Source organism: Arvicanthis niloticus, chromosome 24, assembly GCF_011762505.2.
Source record: "Arvicanthis niloticus isolate mArvNil1 chromosome 24, mArvNil1.pat.X, whole genome shotgun sequence".
NCBI classification, from domain to species: Eukaryota; Metazoa; Chordata; class Mammalia; order Rodentia; family Muridae; genus Arvicanthis; species Arvicanthis niloticus.
This window is the reverse complement of record NC_133432.1, coordinates 30,053,040-30,073,934: the sequence shown is the minus strand read 5'-3', so window position 1 is coordinate 30,073,934 and position 20,895 is coordinate 30,053,040. Positions and strand designations below refer to the sequence as shown.

Genomic DNA, 20,895 nt, shown 5'->3' with positions numbered 1-20,895 from the left:
ATGATGAACAGTGATGTAGAAGCATAAGCCAAATCAATCCTTTCATCCCCAAGCTGCTTTTGCTCATGGTGTTTCATTACAGCAAGAGAAACCCTAACTCAGACATTTGGCTTACAGTTCCAGGTTACAGACCATGAAAGTCAACATGACAAGAGCTCAAAGCAGCTAGTCACATATATTCGCAGACAAGAGCAGACAGAGATGAGTGCAAGCATGCTCACTTGCGAGAATTCTCTGACTAGGGAATGGTATCGCCCGAAGTGGACAGGGTCTTCAAGCGTCATTCCCAATAAACACACTCACAGGCCAACCTGACCTGGACAGTCCTTGAATGAAGACTCTTCTCAGGTGACTCTAGGTGTTGGGTTGACAATGAAAAACTGCCACACTGGATCAGCTGCAGAACCGAGGCCTATGGGGTGTTTCAGGTGAACAGAGCTCAGGTTCTCCACCTACCAACTTGACTGTTTTGGTGATCCTGAAGCAGGATCTGGGAGACCAGAGGAGCCAGGAGCAATAGGTAGCAGGAACTCCTGAGGCTAGAATGGAGAACATCCAATCTGGACCCAAGAAGCCACCATGCTTACCTCCGGCTCCTGAAAGTTGGTTATTAGGGGTAGCTGGGACCATGGTGGCTCTCTGTATAGAACTTGGGGTCCAGATAGTCATCTGAGTCCCCTCTCTTTTTATAGACTCTTACGTGAGCAGTGGATCCGTGCCAAGTATGAGAGGCAAGAATTTGTTCATGTGGAGAAGCAGGAACCGTACTCTACAGGTGAGCCGTGCCCTTCCCAGTCTCTCAGACTGACTCAATGTTTCAAACCTGTGGTAATATCCTTTTGCAGGGGTCTGCGATCATCCTCTCCCATTCAGGCCTCAGGAGGGCTACGGGATTATATTGGGGAGCTGACAGGGACTATGGTAGGCCAGCACCCTCAGTGGCAGAGGACACAGCCAGGTCAGTGGTCACTGCCTCCCCTGGGCCTGCCTGATGCTGAGGATTCCAGTGTGCTCTGGGGCTTTGTGGAGAGGGGCTGATGGGACCATGCTGCAGAAGACAGGATTGCCTGAGAGTTCTGGACTTCATCTCCTTATCACTGGCTCAGCTCAGTTGATGGGCTATCGGCTAGTACTGTCTTATTTATTAAGTATGTGTCTTGCATACTTCCGTGGGACCTCCGGCCCGGGTTGCCTGGGCATCTTGATGCTTATATATTTGGTATGTTGTGGGTATTAGACCTGGGGCCTGAGCCATGGCTCCCTGGACAGCTCTAAAAGTCTGAAGTAGTCCCCATCTGCCTTAATTAGAAATGTATTGCTGTGAGGAGACTCTATGACCATGGCAACACTTACAAAGGAAAACATTTAACTGGAGCTGGCTTACAGTTGTTTCAGAGGTTTAGTCCATTATCATCATGGCAGGAAGCATGACAGCACACAGGCAGACATGGTGCTGGAGAGGTAGCTGAGAGTCCTACAACTGGATCTGCAGGCAGCAGGAAGCCTGGCTTGAGCTTCTGAAACCTCAAAGCCCACCCCCGCAGTGACACACTTCCCCACTGAGGCCACACCTCCTAATAGTGCCACTCCCTGTGAGTCCGTAGGGGGCCATTTTCATTCAGACCACTGCGCCATAACTCTACACAGAGGCACTCTCTGAAACTTATCTCCCTGGCCTTTTTTCGGGATGAGTAGATATTGAGTTTCAGAGGCAGGTTGGTTCTGTGGGGCCAGCACAACCACTTTATTTTCTGTGGCTCACAGGTTAGGGCTGGCTGAGAAGAGCCATTCATTTGGCAACTGGCATTGCCCTGCTGTGCCCCGCTGTGCACGAGGAGCCCCATTGGCCTGTGGGACCTCAAACCTGGTATGGGGATTGTATTACTCAGGGGTCTCTAGAGGAACAGGACTGTTGGCATGAGTCTCTACAAATACAAAGAACATTTATGAGAATGGCTGTGCCGGGTGGTGGTGGCGCACGCCTTTAATCCCAGCACTTGGGAGGCAGAGGCAGGTGGATTTCTGAGTTCGAGGCCAGCCTGGTCTACAGAGTGAGTTCCAGGTCAGCCAAGGCTACACAGAGAAACCCTGTCTTGAAAAGCAAAAAAAAAAAAAAAAAAAAAAAAGAAGAAGAAGAAGAAAGAAAGAAAGAAAAAAGAGAGAGAATGGCTTACAGACTGTGGTCCAGTGTCCAGTTAGTCCAACCAACAATAGCTGTCTACTAACAGAAGGTCCAAGAATCCAGTAGTTGCTTGTCCTGGAGGCTGGATATCTCAGCTGGTCTTCAGTATACACCAGAATCCTAAAGTAGAAAGCTCTAGTGCCAGTGGAGGCATGGACTTACCAGGAAGGGAGCAAGCAGGCAGAGAGCAAGCTTCCTTCCTCTGTGTCCTTGACTCAGTCTGCCAGCAGAAGGTGTGGCCCAGATTAAAGGTGATCTTCCTACCTCAAAGGACCCGGATATAGTGTGGGTCTTCTGACCTTGAATGACCCAATCAAGAAAAATCCCCGACCAGTTTACTTAGCAGCTTGAGATTAGGCTAGTTTCAGTGTAGTCAAGTAGACACCCAAAACTGTCCATCTCAGAGAACTTTAATGTACCCATGGCACCCTGCTTGCAGAATCTGTGTCCATCTGGTGTATGGGCAAGAAGCTGCTGTGTGTCACGGCAGTGCCCGCCACAGAGGAAGCAGCTGGGGACAGCAGCAGAGCCCCGAGCATGGATGTCCACAGTAGAACCCCTACATAGGCATGAGGCAGAGGCACACTGATGGCTGTCGTCTAGGAGGGGAGAAATGTTACAGCCCCATCCCAGTAGAGCAGAGTCAGTCATGGAGAGGGGCGGAGAAGTGTCATGCTGCAAGAACGACAGGTTTGATGGTTTGACGGTTCTGTGCTGACACAAGCTCCTCTCTGTGGGGAGCAGAACGTTCTAGAACTAAAGGTGTGGATCCCGTGATACTGCACCTGCTTCATAATGGTGCTGAGAATCTGACCCTGGTAGAAATGAATGATGCAGACATCTAGACCTTCTGTTGCAAAGGCTGTGTACAGGTGGAGTCCAGTTGCCTGCTGCCTCAGTCTCTCCCACCCCTCACACACTCAGCCACCTCTCCAAGGTTCTGTTTGGTTTTGTCCTTGTGTCAATTGTGAGCAGGGCTAGTTGGGAGTGTTCCCCTTCCCTCTCCATACTGGTCCATCCAAAGGTTGCTTGCCCCTTTCCTTGCTCCAGAGGAGAATCCTGACTGGCTTCCCGACAGTAAGACCAGGGGGGATGCTGTGTGTTGCAGCAGGATTCTTTCCCACCGCTCACCACAGAGCGTTGGACCAGGCTCCCCTCTCCTGTCTCACTCCCAACCCACTCAGTGCTCAGCTGGGATTCTGTGGCCCTTTACCCAGTAACACTGTAGGGTCTGTGGAAGGGAACAGGCACCTGTCAGACTCAGAGCCCTGACCCACATGCTTCCTCTTCATCACAAACACCTGACTGATTGATTGATTGACTTGATTGATTGATTGATTGAATTTGTTTGTTTTGAGATGGAATCCCACTGTATAGTCTTGGCTAGCCTGAAACTCAGAGATCTCTGCCTGCTTCTGCCTCCCGAGTGCTGGGATTAAAGGAACACTCCCACTTGAGCCATTTATAACAAAATATATAACTTAATGTCAGAGGTGGAGATGTGGCTGGATGAATATATTGTCTCTGCTGTTATCTGTACCCTCTGCTTTTAATCAAGGGTGTGCAAAACCGGCCATGGTTGGATTCACATAAGTGTAGCAGACATGGCTTGATCTAGGTGTCTAAGTGGAGATGTCAGAGACTTCACTGTCTCTGCCTTCTGGTTCTGCTTTTCTGGGTTAACATCTGAGCTCTCTGGGGACAGCTTTTCTCTAACTGGACCAAATTTGACCTCTTGTTCCCAAGAGCTTAGAGGCAGGGGTAAGCAGAGGGTATAGATTAGGGGGTGTTGTCTCATTGGTCACACTGGTCTGATTATGTGTTTGCCTGTCACGATGATTGGGGAGTCGGGGTGTCCAGGCCACATGCTTGCTCCTGGAACTGGGCTGGTCCTGGCACAAATAAAGATCTGGATTCTAGAAGTGAATTGTATGCGGGCCACAGAAAGCAAGGCAGACTCGAGGACTAGCAAGCATCCTGCAGGTCAGGTCTCAGTGCCAAGCACTTAGGTCAGTGAGGGTCTGGGAATCTCCAGGTCATATACAGAGCTCAGGAGATGATGATGTCATGGTCACTCAGGGTCTCCCCAGGCTAGGTCCACTCAGAATCCTGTTAGAACCGGGTGTGGTAGAGAGATGGCTCAGCCAAAAAGTGTTTCCCTTCCAAGAGTGAGGACATGAATTTGATCCCCAGATTTCACGTTTAAAAAATAAAATAGGCCTGACTTAGTAGTTAAGAGCACTTGTTGCTCTTTCAGAGGACCCAGGTTCAATTCCCAGCACCCATATTGGGTGGCTGCCAGCTGCCAGCTTCTGGGGATCTAAAACTCTCTTCTGGACTCTATAGGTACCTATATACACCCCTCCCCCCACACACACATACACTATTTTAAAGCAGGGTCTTATAACCCCAGTGCTGAGACAGGAAGATTCCTGGGGCTTACCATCCACCAGCCTAGCGTCCTCAGTGAACGCTAAGGCCAATGAGAGGCCCTATCAAAAAATAATAAAGCCAGGCATAGTGGCACACACCCACAACCCCAGTGCTTAGGAGGCAGAAGCAGGGGCAGGTAGATTTTTGTGAGTTCAAGGCCAGCCTAGTCTACATACTGAGTTCTAGCCAGCCAGAATTACACAGTAAAAACCTTTCACAAAATAAATAGACAGACAGATGATAAGGTAGCAGTATTGGAGGGATGGCTCAGTGGATAATGGTATTCACCACTAAGAATAGACTTGATCCTTGGGAGAAGAGAAGCTGCTCCCACAAGTCGTCCTCTGACCTCCACACATGTGCCATGGGACATGCAAGATGCCACACACCCATACTCCCTTCATCATGAATACACAGGAAACACATGTGAAAAATTAAAGTGGAACATAGGAGACACCTGAGGTTGTCCTCTGGCCTTTATATGCATAGGCACATGCAAGCACACGCACATACATACATCAACACACACACACACATCAACATACCCACACATACACACACATCAACACACACACACACACATCAACATACCCACACATACACACAAGCACACACACACAAGCACATGCACATACACACACACATCAACATACCCACACATGCACACACATCAACACACACACACAAGCACACACACACATCAACATACCCACACATACACACACATCAACACACACACAAGCACACACACATACACACATCAACACACACACATCAACATACCCACACATACACACAAGCACACACACACCAACATACCTACACATACACACACATCAACACACACACACAAGCACATGCACATACACACATATACACAGACGCACACGCACGCACTCACACGCATGCACACACATACACACATCAACATACACACAACAGACGCACACGCACGCACTCACACGCATGCACACACATACACACATCAACATACACACACAAGCACATACACACATCAACACACACATACACACACGCACACGCACATGTGTGCGCACACACACAGAGAAAAGCATACACTATGGTACAGCAGTAGCGCAGCCTCCTGAAAGTTTCGGGACACCTGTCAGTGAGCGGGTCACAAGCCAGCTGATCCCTCTGGGCTCTGTAGACAAAGTTGAGCCATGGCTATTTGGTACTTTAGGCCTGGCCAGTCAACATGTAGCTCATCTGTGAGGCCAGCTACTGTGTGCATCTCTCCTCTCAGCTACCCAGCTGAGCGTGAATGGGGTAGGGCATCCTCAGCTGCCACCTGGACAAGGGGGTGGAGGTGTGGGTTGCTCCAGATGAGTCTGTTACCATGGCAGCGTGGGGAGGGGGGCAGAATTCAGCAGTGAGGAGCCTAAGGGACCAAGGAGTAGAAGGAAGAGGTATGGATGGGTAGAGCAGGCCAGGGAAAGGTGTCTGCACTCCTATTGGGAGTCCTGTGTTTACAGCTTCCTCGGGCATGCGCTCTGAGCTAAAATGCTGGAGGGCCATCACCACCAGCTAGGGAGTGACAGGAGGTGGCATTGTGACAATGCTTTCTGCTGCAGTCCTTTGCCTGGGGCTGGACACTTGCATCTAAATGGGGTTTGAGGAGAAATAGTGCTGTGAGCAGTCTCCCCGACCTGGGCTTCTCCATTATCTTGTGCCCTATACTCCCAGCAACACTACAGAAAGACTCACAGGTAGGACCTCTCAGGGGACAGGATCCCAGCTGCTCAGGGGCCCCACACTTACTCACTCTTTTGGAAGGAGGGTTCTGGGTTTTGAGAAGCTGGCATTCTAGGCACTGCCTTCCAGGCCTGTTCCCTTTCTTTAAAGAGCTTTTCACTGTGAGCCGCTAGGGGCAGAAGTTAGTGTGTGTGGGGACACAATCGGGATCTCTCCTTCCTCCACCCACCCTCATATGCCATGTCACCTCAAGGTTGTGTCCAGAGAGCAAGCAAGCGAGGCTCAGAGCCAGTCTCCACACTCAAGGACCTGGCAAGGCAGTAAGAAAGTCACTGGGAGCCCCTGAGGACCCAGGGGACCTGGAACTGCTCTGTGCTCAGGTCCCCAAATGTTTCTATCACATCCAACCTGCTCTTACTGTGGCCTCTTCCTCTTAGCACTAACTCATGTGCCTCTCATACTTCCCATAGGGCAGTGGGGCCTCAAGGTGGCTCTGAGCAGCCTGATTTCCGTCTTTCCTTTTTTTTTTTTCCTCCTCTCTCTCCTCTCCTTTTCAGGGCTTGGACTGGAACCCATGAATGCTAGATAAATCCTGAGCCATGCCCCCAGCCCCTCACTGGGGGATTCTAGGCAGAGGCTCTACCACTGAGCCACACCCCAGCCCCTCACTGGGACATTCTAGGCAGGGGCTCTACCACTGAGCCACACCCCAGCCCCTCATGGGGAATTCTAGGCAGGAGCTCTACCACTGAGCCACACCCCAGCCCCTCACTGGGACATTCTAGGCAGGGGCTCTACCACTGAGCCACACCCCAGCCCCTCACTGGGACATTCTAGGCAGGGGCTCTACCACTGAGCCACACCCCAGCCCCTCACTGGGGGATTCTAGGCAGGGGCTCTACCACTGAGCCACACCCCAGCCCCTCACTGGGGGATTCTAGGCAGGGGCTCTACCACTGAGCCTCACTCCAGCCCCTCATTGGGGGATTCTAGGCAGAGGCTCTACCACTGAGCCACACCCCAGCCCCTCACTGGGGGATTCTAGGCAGGGGCTCTACCACTGAGCCATACCCCAGCCCCTCACTGGGGGATTCTAGACAGGGGCTCTACCACTGAGCCACACCCCAGCCCCTCACTGGGGGATTCTAGGCAGGGGCTCTACCACTGAGCCACAGCCCAGCCCCTCATTGGGGGATTCTAGGCAGGGGCTCTACCACTGAGCCTCAACCCAGGCCCTCATTGGGGGATTCTAGGCAGGGACTCTACCACTGAGCCACACCCCAGCCCCTCATGGGGAATTCTAGGCAGGAGCTCTACCACTGAGCCACACCCCAGCCCCTCACTGGGGGATTCTAGGCAGGGGCTCTACCACTGAGCCACACCCCAGCCCCTCACTGGGAGAGTTTATGGGAAGTGCTCCACCTCCCCCACCCCCCCCACCCCTGAGAGTCCAGCACTTCTGCCCCCTCCCCTTACCCAACAGCACTTTCTCACTCAGGGCATAGACACTTCCCGCTGCCTATCTTTGGGAAATGCAGAAGTCCCCTCAGATGGAGAAAGGGGAAATGTGGGGCCTCAAAAGAGGTGAGGCCAGGACTCTTCAGAGGAGTGGCCCCAGGCCTGCCCAGAATGAACCGGAACTGTGGGTTCCAAGGGTCTGTCTCCTACATGCCTGTGAGCAGATGCAGACTAGATGCCCCGGAAGGTCACTGAAGACTCAGAGCCACCAGGAGTAAGTCAGGAGCGAGTGTGCTGGGGCTGAGAGAGATGAACAACAGTATGGTGACATTCAAGCTAGAGACCAAGGGACGTCCTGAACTGCATGTCAGGACTGACACTGAGCAAGCACACTGACCGCAGTTTCCTCCACGATGCCCAAGGGGCCATGGGGACACCATTGGGACCATCCAGTCCACACCCCCCCCCCGTCCGTTTGAAGTCTCCACGTGGGGAATTACCCTTGTCATGGCCCTGCCCTCCCGAGCACACTTGTTATTACACAACACCAGGCTTATTCCAGACACTTCCAGGACAGAGACCCCCGTCCCTGTGAGCGACCATGCCAGCAGCCACCACCGTCTGTTTTACTCTTTCCCCCGCTGTTCACCAGCTTGCAAGTGATGAGTGGCCTTCTGCGCCAGGCTTCTGTCACAGAGTAGGGCGCTGCTCACCCACAACGGAACCTGTACTTTTTTTTTCTTTCCAAAATTCCTTTAAGTCTAAAGAAGTTTCACAGAAGCACTGTTCTGGAGACTGGTTAGCAGAGTCTCTGGCACTAAGGTGTCCGCTGACATCACATCTGTCTCTTGTTCAGGCCTGGCACGGGGGCCTACCTTTTACAGGATAACACTCTTAGATCTGAGGAGCCACCTGGATAACTGCCAATCTTCTCTCAACAGGAGAAGCAGGCTGAGCAAGGCAGACCTGGGGACTTGGGCACGCGCTCCCCGGAACTAGGTTTTTTTTTTTTTTTGGAGAGGTCTCAGGCAGTGTCATCCAGGGCTAGAAGAAGGGATGGAGCCCCTGAAGTTCCAGACCAGACATGTGCCAGTGGCTCACTTACAGCCCCTGTCACATTTCCTGTCCTTCCAGAGACAGAGCTGCTGGGTCAAGACCCCTCTATCCGAGCCATCCTTTCCAACTCCTGGGCTGCCCATGTGGGAGGAAGCAGCAGGTGGAGGCGGGCTTATGTGTGGGTGGCCTGGACCTTGGGATATGTTCAGGGGTCCAGAAACTTTGAGGGCTTGTCCTGGGTTACAGATATTGCATGGAGCCGCGTGACCATAGGGCTCTGTCACACTCTCCACTATGTGTCCTCCCTCAGCCAAAATCACAGTTGGCTGGAGTATCTAAACTTCCCTCTGAAACTTGAAGATGTCAGGGTGGTAGGTGTGCCCTCATATCTGAGTTCACCTTGCTTTGTACCTGCCCCTCCCCACCACTGCTCTGCAAGTGACTGGGTGACAGCTGCTCTGGTTCCTGCCCCAGACTGTCCTGCCTCCAGCTAAGCCTCAATGGCTGCCTTTCACAGGGCAGGGTGGGCGACAGGGCACTCAGACAATGGCCTTTGTTGTCCAGGATCAGGCCACCACCTCCTCCAACAGACATGGCTTCTTGCCTGGGTCACTCTGGGAGTTGCCCCTTTTCCTCCTTGGCTGTACCAAGCAGGGACATCCCGGTGCTGTTGTCTTCTTGAACTTTGACCTAAATGTCACTGTGCAAATAAGGAGGGAGGGGAGCCTCCCTAGGCAGCAGATCTCTGCCTGGCCTTGATTCTCCTTGTGTGCTAAGGCAGTGTGCTGAGTACAGCACTGTTTGGGAGATTGTTAAATCGTGGGATGGCCAGGATGATGCACCCTGGGGTGGGGTAAGGCGAGGGGGTCAGGTCCTTTGAAACAATGGTGGAAGCTATGTAGGGCATCCCTGGACTCCGATAACCCCATTTCCTGTCTTCTGTGTAGGGTAGGCTTGTCCCATGTGGGAGCCTCAGCATTGGGTTCTATAGTGCCCTCGGATCTGCCCATGGGATAGGCTCCATGTGAGGAGTCGCTGGCAAGATTAGCCATGTTGCTCACAAGTTACCAGGCTTCTTCTGACCCCCGTGTCCCAGCCACTCTGAGTGCAGTAGGTAGATCTGGTGGCCTTGCTGGACTCCAGGAACTGTCTGGTCTCATTTAGCTTCACCTCAGCCCTGACCCTTTGGAAGATGAGAGAACTGAAGCCCAGAGAGGGGTGACAGCGAGGTCCCCCTGCCACCTTGTCCATGTGACCAGCCAGTGAGGTCCAGCTAGTGAGCTTCCTGGCAGCTGTTGTGTGACTCTAGGAACAGTATCTCCAGGGGACCAATTACTTATGTACGAGATGGGGCCACAGCTCAGAACCTCAGTGCCTGGAACCATGGTCTGGAGCTGGCTCACAGCATCCCCTCTCTCCCCACAAGGCTGTGTTCTGCTGGTTATTGAGCAAGTGAGGAAATAAACAGGAAGGGATGTAGGACGCTCATACTGAAGGGTTCCTGTATGTGACCAGAACACCCGGGAGTCTTAAAGCCAGAACATTGCATACTGAGGACACATGATATGGAGTCCCAAGGAAACCAGTCCCTGAGAGGTGTTGGTTTGCACCAGGGCTAAGGTATCAGGCATTCTCCTGAAGGGGGACCCTGCCTGACCCTGCCTGCCTCAGGTCAGGGAGCCCCAGCTGGACCAGTGCAGAGGGCCAACCATCCATCACTGGATTCTGGAAGACTTCCTGGTGTGGCTGATCAGAGAGAAAAGACCTCTCAAGGAGACACAGAGGATGAATAGATCTGTTCCAGAGCCAAGCTGGGAAGTAGCCAGAAGGACTGAGTGGATGGTGGTCGCCTGCTGCCCACCTGCTCCTGGGATCCCAGGTTCCTTAAGATGGAAAACAAGACTTCCAGGTAGCAGGCAGAGTGTGGGCTAAACATGCCAAGGAGGCCCTGCAGGTGCATAAGACTCACAAGCGTTGATCTCAGCCCCCGTCATCCACATGGCCCCTCTGTCCTACCTGGAGCTGGAAGGCCCCTGTGAAATGGCAACAGACTGGCCAATCAGAATCTGAACCTGTGCACTCTGAAGCCTGCTCTTGGCCTCTCTTACAGGTGCAGAAGGGACCCAGGGAGCTTCAAGACAAAGCCCAAGTTGCCAGAGCAGTGGACAGGGAGAGGCTGAGCCCTGGAAACACACAGGGTCTGAACCTCTTGGTCATGTTTGCCTGCGTGTGTGTGTGTGTGTGTGTGTGTGTGTGTGTGTGTGTGTGTGTGTGTGTGTGTGCAACATGTGAGTGCAGTGTCCACAGAGGCCAGAAGAGGGCGCCAGATGCCTAGAACTTGAGTTACAGTTTGATAGGTGTAGTTGCCAACAGAGGCAGACAGACCCTTGCAGCCAGGGGCCAGTGTGGTTGAGCCAGTCTGGGTAAAGTCATGGAGTCTCAGTTTCTCTGGTGTCTCTGAGACCTAGCTCTGTGCCAAACCTTCCATTGGTAATACCCCAGTGGGAGAACCCAGATGACATGGATACCTCTCCCATCAGCCCTGCGTATGGAACACCCACTTGGCTCACACCTTGGCAAGCTTCCTGTCACACTTATGGCGAGACCACATGCTCATCGCCCTGAATTAAAAACAAAAGCACAATTTACATATATCCCACGCAATTTACATACACTTTGCATATTCTGTTTGGAATGCAGTTCCTGACGTTTGCAGGTTATGAAACTGTGAGTGCAGAAGATACCGCAGTGCCCTTCCCCACCCCTGCAGCCCGGTTTGCCTACTGGAGATGCACAGTGTGGTACACCCCAGGGCTCAGCCTCTCTCCTGCCTGCCTTGCTGCCTGGAGCTCATCCTGTGGATAGCAGGGCCATCATCCCAGCACAGAGCACCATGGTTGCTTAAATGTCCCACAGCTGAGGGACATCAGGTTCTTTCCCATTTGTGAGGATCAAGAGTAAAGTTCCCAGGTTAGGTGTGGTGCACACCTGTCACCTCAGCACTCCAGAGGCTGAGGCGGGAGGATCATGATGAGTTCAAGGTCAGCCTGGGCTACATAGTAAGACCCAACTCCCCTCTTCCAACTCAAAAAACAGAAAGCAGCTTCCAGTCTGATTTACGTGCTGGCCACGGTACTACGGCCACAGCTGTACAGAAGAGCACCTGACTCCATGTTGTCACCCTGAGGAAGGTGCCGCCCTGAAGATGTGTTTCATCTGTGATGGGTTTGTGGTGCCAGGGAATGGTGGCTTCCACCTTATAAGGCTGTGTGACACTGAGCTCTCTGTATGTGTCCCTGTGGGATGTGGACCAAGTACTTCCAACATCCACAGCTGGCCCCAGCCCTGTAAACTACAGTCATCAATGTTGCCTGAACTTCATAGCCTCTGCCTCAGGACCAGCTAGTTCTTTCAGGGAGAAGGGCCACTTTTGGTTCTACCTGATCCCAAGTGTGCGCAGAGGGGTAGCCTTGGCTTCACTGCCGAGCAAGGGCCCTGCCTGGGCTAGGGTGGACAGGGGCTATCCAGCCAGGCCAGTGGTCCAGCCAGGCCACTGGTGCTGGCCAAAGGCTTGGTACCTGTCAGCCCTTGGCTGGCCAGATTCCCATGATACCAAGAAGGAGGCAGAGCTCTGAGAGAGGCCTGGACTCTGTCAGGATCAGGGATGCTGTCAGCGTCTTTATAGAAACATCTCGTGTGCTGCCGTCATGGGGGCTAAAATACAGGCACAGTGGCAGCTTGTCAGAACGCTGGTTGGTCCCGGGAGTGTCAGGACATGGACCTGGCCTAGCAGAGGACCCAGGGCTTCAGGACCCCAAGCATGATGTCCTGGAGGAGCCTCAGAGGGGCAGCAGAGGTCAGTCCAGCCCAACTTGGAAACGGTGGCTCCTGGTGTGCTCCTGCCACCTGCTGGCAACTATTAGAACAGCAATCGAGAAGCGTGTTCCCACTGGCTCCTTGGTTCCAAACCATAAAGCATGGTTTTGGAGTTGGTCCGGGTTCCTGAAAGCTGCTACAATCTTGACACCCCTCGACACCCCACTTCTGGAGTCCATGCTCAGCTATTCAGGCCCAGAGAATCTTGTCCCTGAAACTGAAAGAAAAGAAGGCCAAGCTGACTTACTGCCCATGTAAGGTGTTTAACAAGTCAGTCAACAAACATTCTAAGTGGGTGCTGCCTGGGCTAAAGGGATGTCTTGGTGACCTGGCATGCAAATACAGAAAGATTTGTCTGCCGAGGCTATGAAAAGGGAGAGACACAAGGCACATCAGCCACTCCATAGCCCTAGAGAGGCCCTGTCCCTTGTGAAGCCGGGGGAGGGAACAGGCCTCTTCTGGCATGCCTTGAGACTGATAGTCCCACGGGCGCCAGCTGCCCCCTCCCTGACGCCAGGCTGCTGCCTTTTTATGGCCACACGTCTCCGAGAGCACAGAAAATAGCCCCTTGTGTTTGGTGATGGGGACAGGGCTGCCTGGCAGCAGACAGCAGAGGAGGAGATGGGGGGGGGCGGGAGTTTGGCTTGAGCTGGTCCAGCTGTCTGGGTCTGGCTTACGTGTGATCTTGATACAGGGACTGAACTCCTACCCCTGAGCACACTGCTGACAGTCAAGGTTTTCCAGGACCCTCTTTGTCAATGAAAACCACCCTGACACCCAGCAAAAACGGAGATAGCAAAGTTCACGGCCTTGTACTGTGCCCATCCAAAAGGGAAAAAAAATGGCCGCCAAGTACGTGTCTGCTTGCAGGGGAGTCTCACAATAGCCAGAAACAGCAAGCAATGCAGGTGTCTATCAGCAGCTCCCCAGAAAATGTTGCTGCCTCACTAAGGGGTGTCCCATGAAGGGGGGGGCGGGGCAGTGGGCCGAGAAGAGCTCCACCACATCAGCTCCTTGTAGATGCATGGTACTGACCCGGCACAATAACTGCCTGCTGGGCAGCAGGCAGTCTGGATCTTCTGAGGGTGCCCATTTTGTGTTTGTTTGCTTGCTTGCATTGTTGTTGTTCGTTTGTTTTGAGACAAGGTTTCTCTGTGTAGCTCTGCCTGTGCTGAAACTCACTCTGTAGACCAGGTCTGTCTCGATCTCAAAGACCCACCTGCCTCTGCCTCTGCCTCTCGAGGGCCGGGATTAAAGGCGTGCACCACCGCTCCGGGTGAGTGCCTGGTTTTTGCCAACAGTGAAGTAGCAGAACTGTATCAGGGTCCCCAAAGCTAAGCAACCCCAGCATCATGGGCCTAGGGCTCTGGGAGGGTCCTTTTGGCCCCTGGCATCATGGGGCCGGTAACTCAGTCTGTTCCTGTCCTTTCTCATGCCGGAAAACCACTTTCTTTCTGTGATATTAGACCTGTCTGGCAGCCCTAGGCCACCTCAGATCCATTGTCTCCAATCTCGTCCCTAAATCCATTGTCCCCAACTACATCCCCAGGTCCTGTCTCTTTGGTGGTTGTCCAGATGGGCGGATCTGAGGCAAAGGTGGCCAGGGCTCCAGAGCTTGTGGTCTGGCAGGAGGATCAAGGCCTTGCTGGGCAGTGGGTCACGATACCTGCAGCCCTCAGCTGTGTCCACCCCACAGAGAAGGGTACTTGGGACAGGGACACAGATGGGGTCAGCTAGGTGGAGACTCCTTCCTTGACTGTTTCTCTCTTCCCCAGGATACCGTGAGGGTCTTCTCTGGAAGCGTGGCCGGGACAATGGACAGTTCTTAAGCCGGAAGTTTGTGCTGACAGAACGAGAGGGTGCCCTGAAATACTTCAACAAAAATGATGTGAGCCTGGCATTGAGTGAAGGGTAACCTTCCCATGTGGGGTCCTGGCCTCCCTAGGTCTACGGGGCTGGGGATTAGCCCTTCTACTGGGGCGTGGCTGCCTTCTTTCAGTTCTACACCCTGTCAGTCTTCCCAGGGAGCACCACTCATGATGGATCCCTCTGGGGAAACATGCATACCCTAAGTGTATGCATCCACACAGTAACTCTTCCACCCCCATCCAGGACTGACCCCTGTCCCTTCCTGGAGCCTCCAGGAGCCAGGCCTGGGGTGGGTCTGCTGGGAATGGTCCTGGGAAGCCTGAGATCTCCCTCTGGCGGATGCTCCTGAGAACAGACTGGGATAGTGCCTTGGGTCAGCTGTGTGGGGGTGAAGTTCTTAGCTGCAGGTCAGCTGTGTGACAGTCGCAGGGTGGGACCCACCTGGAGGTGTATGGCTGCAGCCTTGCTGTGGGACTGGCTGTATAAAGGGATGGAAGGTGTGCCCGGCTCTGTGGTGCTGTCGATGGCAGCTTCCTGGACTGCTTTATGTGTGGGGTACTGGCTCAGAGATATTTAGCAATCGCCCTAGGGCCACACAGCCTAGTGTGTAGTGGTTCTTTCTCTGGGTCCCTTTACACCTTGAAGTGGCCACCTTTTGGTGTGGGGACACCAGGAGACATGCCTGGAGAAAAGCTCTGACTTAAGGTCTGGCTGAGGGACAGGGACAGGGCTAGTCACAGCGCTCCCTGGAACTAGCCAGGACCACTGAAAGACCTGCCTTGCCTGCAGGTGACCCAGGTCTGGTCTGAGAACAGTAGACTGTAGCTAGGATCGTGGGGGTCTTGGTGAGAAGTCCCAGATTGCAAACTTCAAATGCACAGGCAAGCAAGGACTGGGTCAGGACAGGACAGAAAACACGAAGGGTCACAGATGAGGGGACATTTTACCCAGACACCAAGTGTCATTTAGTCTCCATCATCCAAGGAAATAGAAATTTACCTTTCAACCACAGACAAGGAATCTGGGGGTCAGAAAGGTTAAGTAACTTGCCTAAGGCTGCACAGCACGACAGCAGGTGTACTGCTGGCCTCCCTTGTTTAGACCTTGGCGCTGTCTGGGATTCGCACTAGCCTTCCTTCACAGGCCAAGGAACCTAAGGCTGTCATGAAGATTGAGCACCTGAATGCCACCTTCCAGCCAGCCAAGATCGGCCACCCCCACGGCCTGCAAGTCACCTACTTGAAGGACAACAGCACCCGAAACATCTTTATCTACCATGAAGACGGCAAGGTGGGCATTGCTTGGTGGGCGGGTGGTGAGGCAGTGCACCCCACCCTGGGAGGGGCACTAATGCAGCCCTGCCCTCTGTGCTGCAGCCATCTCTGTTTGGGCAGAAGGGTAGCCCAGGCAACACTAAAGCCTGCATACTTTTGTCTTGTGGCTGGAGCTCTGAGGTGAACCTCTTCAACGTGCGTGCGTGCGTGCGTGCGTGCGTGCGTGCCTGCGGTACCGAAAGGCCAGGGAAGCTGGAATTTGGGCTGATGCCTTGGGAAGTTGTCACGTGTCTGGGCACATCTGCTGAGAAGTTAAGCGTCTCTCACATTTCTGTTCTCCTGTGCCCTCATACCCGAGAGGTCTTTACTCATGTTGTGTCCAGGGTCTGCGTCCTGTGACTACATAAACACTAGTGGGAGCCGAGCCCCTCTATCCAGTACACTGTCTCACCTGAGATTAAACAGCCATGTTTGCCTGTCGTGGCAGTGTCCACCCCAGCTCCAGGGCTGTCTGGACATCTAGGGACGCGGGTGCACTGTTCTGGGCCTCACCTCTTCCTTCCCAGTCTTAGTCCCGTCTGTGCTGTTTTATGCTGTTTTAACACACCCTGCAATAGCTTTCTGAGAAGACGTGCCTGGGTGTTTGTTCTCTCTCTCTCTCTCTCTCTCTCTCTCTCTCTCTCTTTCTCTCTCTTTCTTCCTCCCTCCCTCCTTCCCCCCCTCCCCCTCCCCCTCCCCCTCCCCCTCCCCCTCCCCCTCCCCCCTCCCCCTCCCCCTCCCCCTTTCCCTCTCTCTGGAATTTGACGTTTTGCCACTGCACTTCGGCTAGAAAGAGAGCTCAGGTTAGGATTCTCCCAGCTTGGAGGCCTCTGCTTTCTTATCTAGTGACTCCCCGTCCACAAGGCCAGTGGCTATTTTCTTTAATGATTTCTTGGCCAGTGGCTATTTTCTTTAATGATTTCTTTGCTGTCTTCCTTCTGGAAGCATTGTCTTTCAGATGTTTATGCTGAGATTTCTCTAGCTCATTCATCTTTCTCTACACTTCTTTTTTTTTTATTCCTTCTTTTTTTTTTTTTTTTTTTTTTTTTGGCGTGTCTTTGTGGCATGTGTATGCTTTTTCCATGTGTGTGGGTACACGGGCGTGCAGGTGTGCATGCATTCGTGTGGTGGCCCAGGCTTCATGCTGGGAGTCTTTCCCAATCACTCACCGCCTAATTCATTGAGGAAGGTTTTCTCAGTTGAACCCAGGGCTCGATGATTTGGCTAGCAGCTGGCTTGCTCTGGGGATCCTGTCGCCGAGATTATAGGGAAGCCACCTGAGGCCCTGAGGGACCAAGATGGGTCCAATTGGGCCCAGATACATTTCATCTCATGTGCAGCTGGCATGTAGCTGTCCTGGGGCTCCTATCCACTCACCCCAGCTCATCTGCTGGCTAGCTTCCAGCCCATGGCTGTTCTCTGTGTCTTGTGGATTTAGGTTTTTAATAGACGTCTCTCAAGCATAGGCAGGACATAGTGACACTTGTCTTTGATTTAGCACTTGGGGGGGGGGGTGAGCAGAGGCAGGCAGATCTATATGAGTTTATAGGGCACCCTAGTAGCTAGTAGCCTACAAAGTGAATCCCAGGCCAGCCAGGGATATACAGTGAGACCCTGTCTCAAGAGAAAGGGTGTGTGTGGGGGGCGGGGGGAGGTTCAAGTGATGTTAGCTGTTTCCAGAAAGACCTGGCTCGGGTTGTCAGTCATTTCACCCCCCAGGCCTTCAGCTTCATGTTCCTTGGGAGGACATGAGGGACCTTTCCCCACTGAGACACTATGCGCTTCCACAGTGGGGACCCCAGCATCCCTTCTGCTCTCCAAGGACAGCTGTGCTGAGCCACAAGGTGACATGCTTCACCCTTGAGCACTCTGGGGGGAGGCACAGACATCAGTGGACTGGGGAAGATAGTGTTCCAAAGACCAGAGGGGATGAGCAAGAAACCTGGGGCAGAGGAAGTGGGGTCCCATCTGGATACAGGTTCTCGGGTGCTGTGGGGAGAGTCTCAAGCCCCAGGTTTTACAGCCTTGTGTGTGTGTGTGCAGGGTATGTAAGTGCAGGCACACATGTGTGTGTGCAGTGTGTGTAAGTGCAGGCACACAGGTGCCGCTTGCTGCATGTGGAGGTCAGAGGACAACCTTGGGTATGAGTCCTCATCTTTCACCTCATTTGAGATGGGATATCTTTGTTGTTCACCACTGTGCATGCCAGGGTGGTTCCTCCTCCCATCTTGCACTGGGATTAAACTCTGTTTCTCCTACAGCTGGCTTTACACGGGTTCTGGGGATTCAAACTCAGTTCTAAATGCTTTTGTAGTCAATACCTTACCCACCGAGCCATCTGCCTGGTTCTACCTTTTTTTTTTTTTTATTTTTTTATTTTTTTATTTTTTTTTTTTTTTGATACAAGGTCTCCTATTGGCCTGAATTTACGTGGTTAAACTAGGTAGGCTGGGTGTCAAGTCCCAGGAGGTCTCCTATCTCCTCCTTCCCAGTGCTGGGATTACAAGATCAGGTCTCTACCCCAGGCTTTAAACTTAGATTCTCCTGCTTGCAAAGTATGTGTTTTATTGACTCAGCCATCGTCCCAGCCCAGAACCCAATCTGAACTGGGAAGGGAGAGCGGTGGGAAGGAGAAGGAGCCGAGGGCTTGGTAGGGTAGGTGGGAACAATGGACAGGCCTAAGGCTGAGTTCCTGGTGCCTTGGGTCACCTGCAGGGAGAAGGCTGCTTCCCCAAAGCCAAGGGTTTGGGAAGGCTGATGCTGGGGTAAGTGTGAGCCATTGCAAGCATTGTAAGGGTGATCAGCAACAGAAGGCTTCAGGTCTGTCCCGCAGCATGGGGTGGACAGCTCAGGGAGGGGAAGAGAGAGGGGAGACTGTCGTGGAGAAAGTCAGTTAACTTCTTTCACAGGTGGGGGGGGGGGGAAGGGGAAGTGAGTATGGCCAGTTGTGAGTGGTAACATGTCAGCAGTATCCTGGGCTACAGAGAAGGCCAATAGGCCATGCCCAGGGAGAAGATGCAGGTGACACACACTGGGTTCTGCCTCATTCTGGTGTTGGCAGTAATGTGGATTTTACCAGAAGCACCGGGAAGACAAGAATGGACAGGTTCTGAGTGAGGCAGGTTGGAGTACCTGTGGAATGGCAGCAAGGCAGGACCTTAGTCATAGCTCCAGGCCACTGTGAACCCCTGCCAGGACTGGGAGACCCCAGATGTGTGCAGGATCTTGGAGGGGGCCAGCTGGGATCTGAGCCATGACAGAGAGCTGGGCAGAGAGAGATGGCTGTGACGTACAGAGCTCAGATGTCAAGCCCACTCAGTCCCCTGCCTCAGCCCATTCCCTGATCATGGTCACCAGACTGTCCCATTTTGGCACAATGGGGGCGGTGTAGGCAGTGGAGGGTCCATCCTATCCTGCAGTGAGGCCACTCAGAGTGCCAGCCCAGGTGAGGGGAGTCTGTGGAGGAGACAGAGGCCTGGGAGCTGCCACTCACTGCAACTTCGGCCCTCAGGAGATCGTGGACTGGTTCAATGCACTTCGAGCAGCCCGCTTCCACTACCTGCAGGTCGCTTTCCCAGGAGCCAGTGATGCAGATGTGAGTGGCTGTCCCAAAGTCACCCTGCTGAGTAGGGGAGTAGGGAGGGAGGTGACCATCTGGGGTGGGTCACAGGACTGAACAAGGGCATAAACAGGCCCCTTAGAAAGGCAGCAGGGTTGACTGTAGTGCTTCTTTCTGCTGTTGGGACCCAGCTGCAGGAGACCATGTCATGCTGTGTGCAGTCTAGGGGATGACACAGGGTGGGTCTCACCGCCATCTGTTCTGTCCCAGCTGGTGCCCAAGCTCTCTAGGAACTACCTGAAGGAAGGCTACATGGAGAAGACAGGGCCCAAGGTAGGGAGAGCAGTGCGCTTCCAGGCCTATTCAAGGTCAGCCATCTTGCTTTTGTGTCTGGAGGGTGGCTTGGGGGCAGGCCCTGTGGATGGCTGAGGGGTTGAGGGTCACTCACTGGACTCACAGGGCACAGATGGAGTGCCAGCCCTTTCCCAGGTACATCCCAAAGTATCCTGGGACTGGCCACTTTGTCCAGTGGTCTTGAGTTTCAGGGTGGTTCTTGAGGCCCCTTGTCTGTGCTCTGGTGCTGAGATGAGGACCCAGGATCTAGGAGAGTGACCTGGTTGCAGGTACTAAGGCTTGAGTCGGCCTGATCCTCAAACCCTCAGGCCCCTCTCCAGCAGGGACGTTCACGTTTGCTCTGCAATGTAGAAGTGGTCGATTCCAGCCTGAATCTCGGGCATGGCCAGGGTTCCTCATGCACTGGTTGGCCAGAGTGGTGCCCACTGGGTGTTGAGTGGTGGTCTTCTGGGGCAGAGGTACACCTCGGGCCTGCTGACTGCTCACTGTCCTCCCTGACCCACAGCAGACAGAAGGCTTCCGGAAACGCTGGTTCACCATGGATGACCGGAGACTCATGTACTTCAAAGACCCCCTGGTAAGGAAGGTCTGACTGACCTGTTTCAGGGACTGACTGGTGAGGGAACAGAGCTGGGATTCCTCAGGGTCCTAGATACTAGTTCCTCACCTGGCTGGACTGGGAGAGGAAGCAGAGAGGATGGCCAAGGAGGAGGGGCTTCCGTCCTTATGCCCCAGCTTCTTCTCACCCACAGGATGCTTTTGCCCGAGGGGAAGTCTTCATTGGGAGCAAGGAAAGCGGTTACACGGTCCTGGAGGGCCTCCCACCATCTACCCAGGGTCACCACTGGCCCTACGGCATCACCATTGTCACCCCTGACCGAAAATTCCTGTTCACTTGTGAGACGGAGTCAGACCAGAGGGAGTGGATTGTGGCCTTCCAGAAGGTGGTGGACAGGCCCATGCTGCCTCAGGAGTATGCAGGTGAGAGGTGTAGGCATGGGCAGGAGGGCAGCGGTGAGAGGTAGGTGAAGGCCCCTAGTATGGTGTGGCACCCCAGCAGACAGACTCCTGCTGCTGGT

General features: G+C 53.5%; 1 protein-coding gene across 1 annotated transcript in view; it reads left to right on the top strand.

The window, feature by feature from the left end:
- The window catches only part of Adap1 (ArfGAP with dual PH domains 1), a 54,649-nt gene that overhangs the window by 32,338 nt on the left and 1,416 nt on the right, over window positions 1-20,895 (top strand). The window contains exons 4-10 of the mRNA XM_076923456.1: window positions 693-775; window positions 14,497-14,609; window positions 15,734-15,880; window positions 19,415-19,498; window positions 19,733-19,795; window positions 20,322-20,393; window positions 20,569-20,797. Of these exons, the coding sequence (XP_076779571.1) occupies window positions 693-775; window positions 14,497-14,609; window positions 15,734-15,880; window positions 19,415-19,498; window positions 19,733-19,795; window positions 20,322-20,393; window positions 20,569-20,797 (791 nt within the window). The remainder of the gene's footprint in view (window positions 1-692; window positions 776-14,496; window positions 14,610-15,733; window positions 15,881-19,414; window positions 19,499-19,732; window positions 19,796-20,321; window positions 20,394-20,568; window positions 20,798-20,895) is intronic.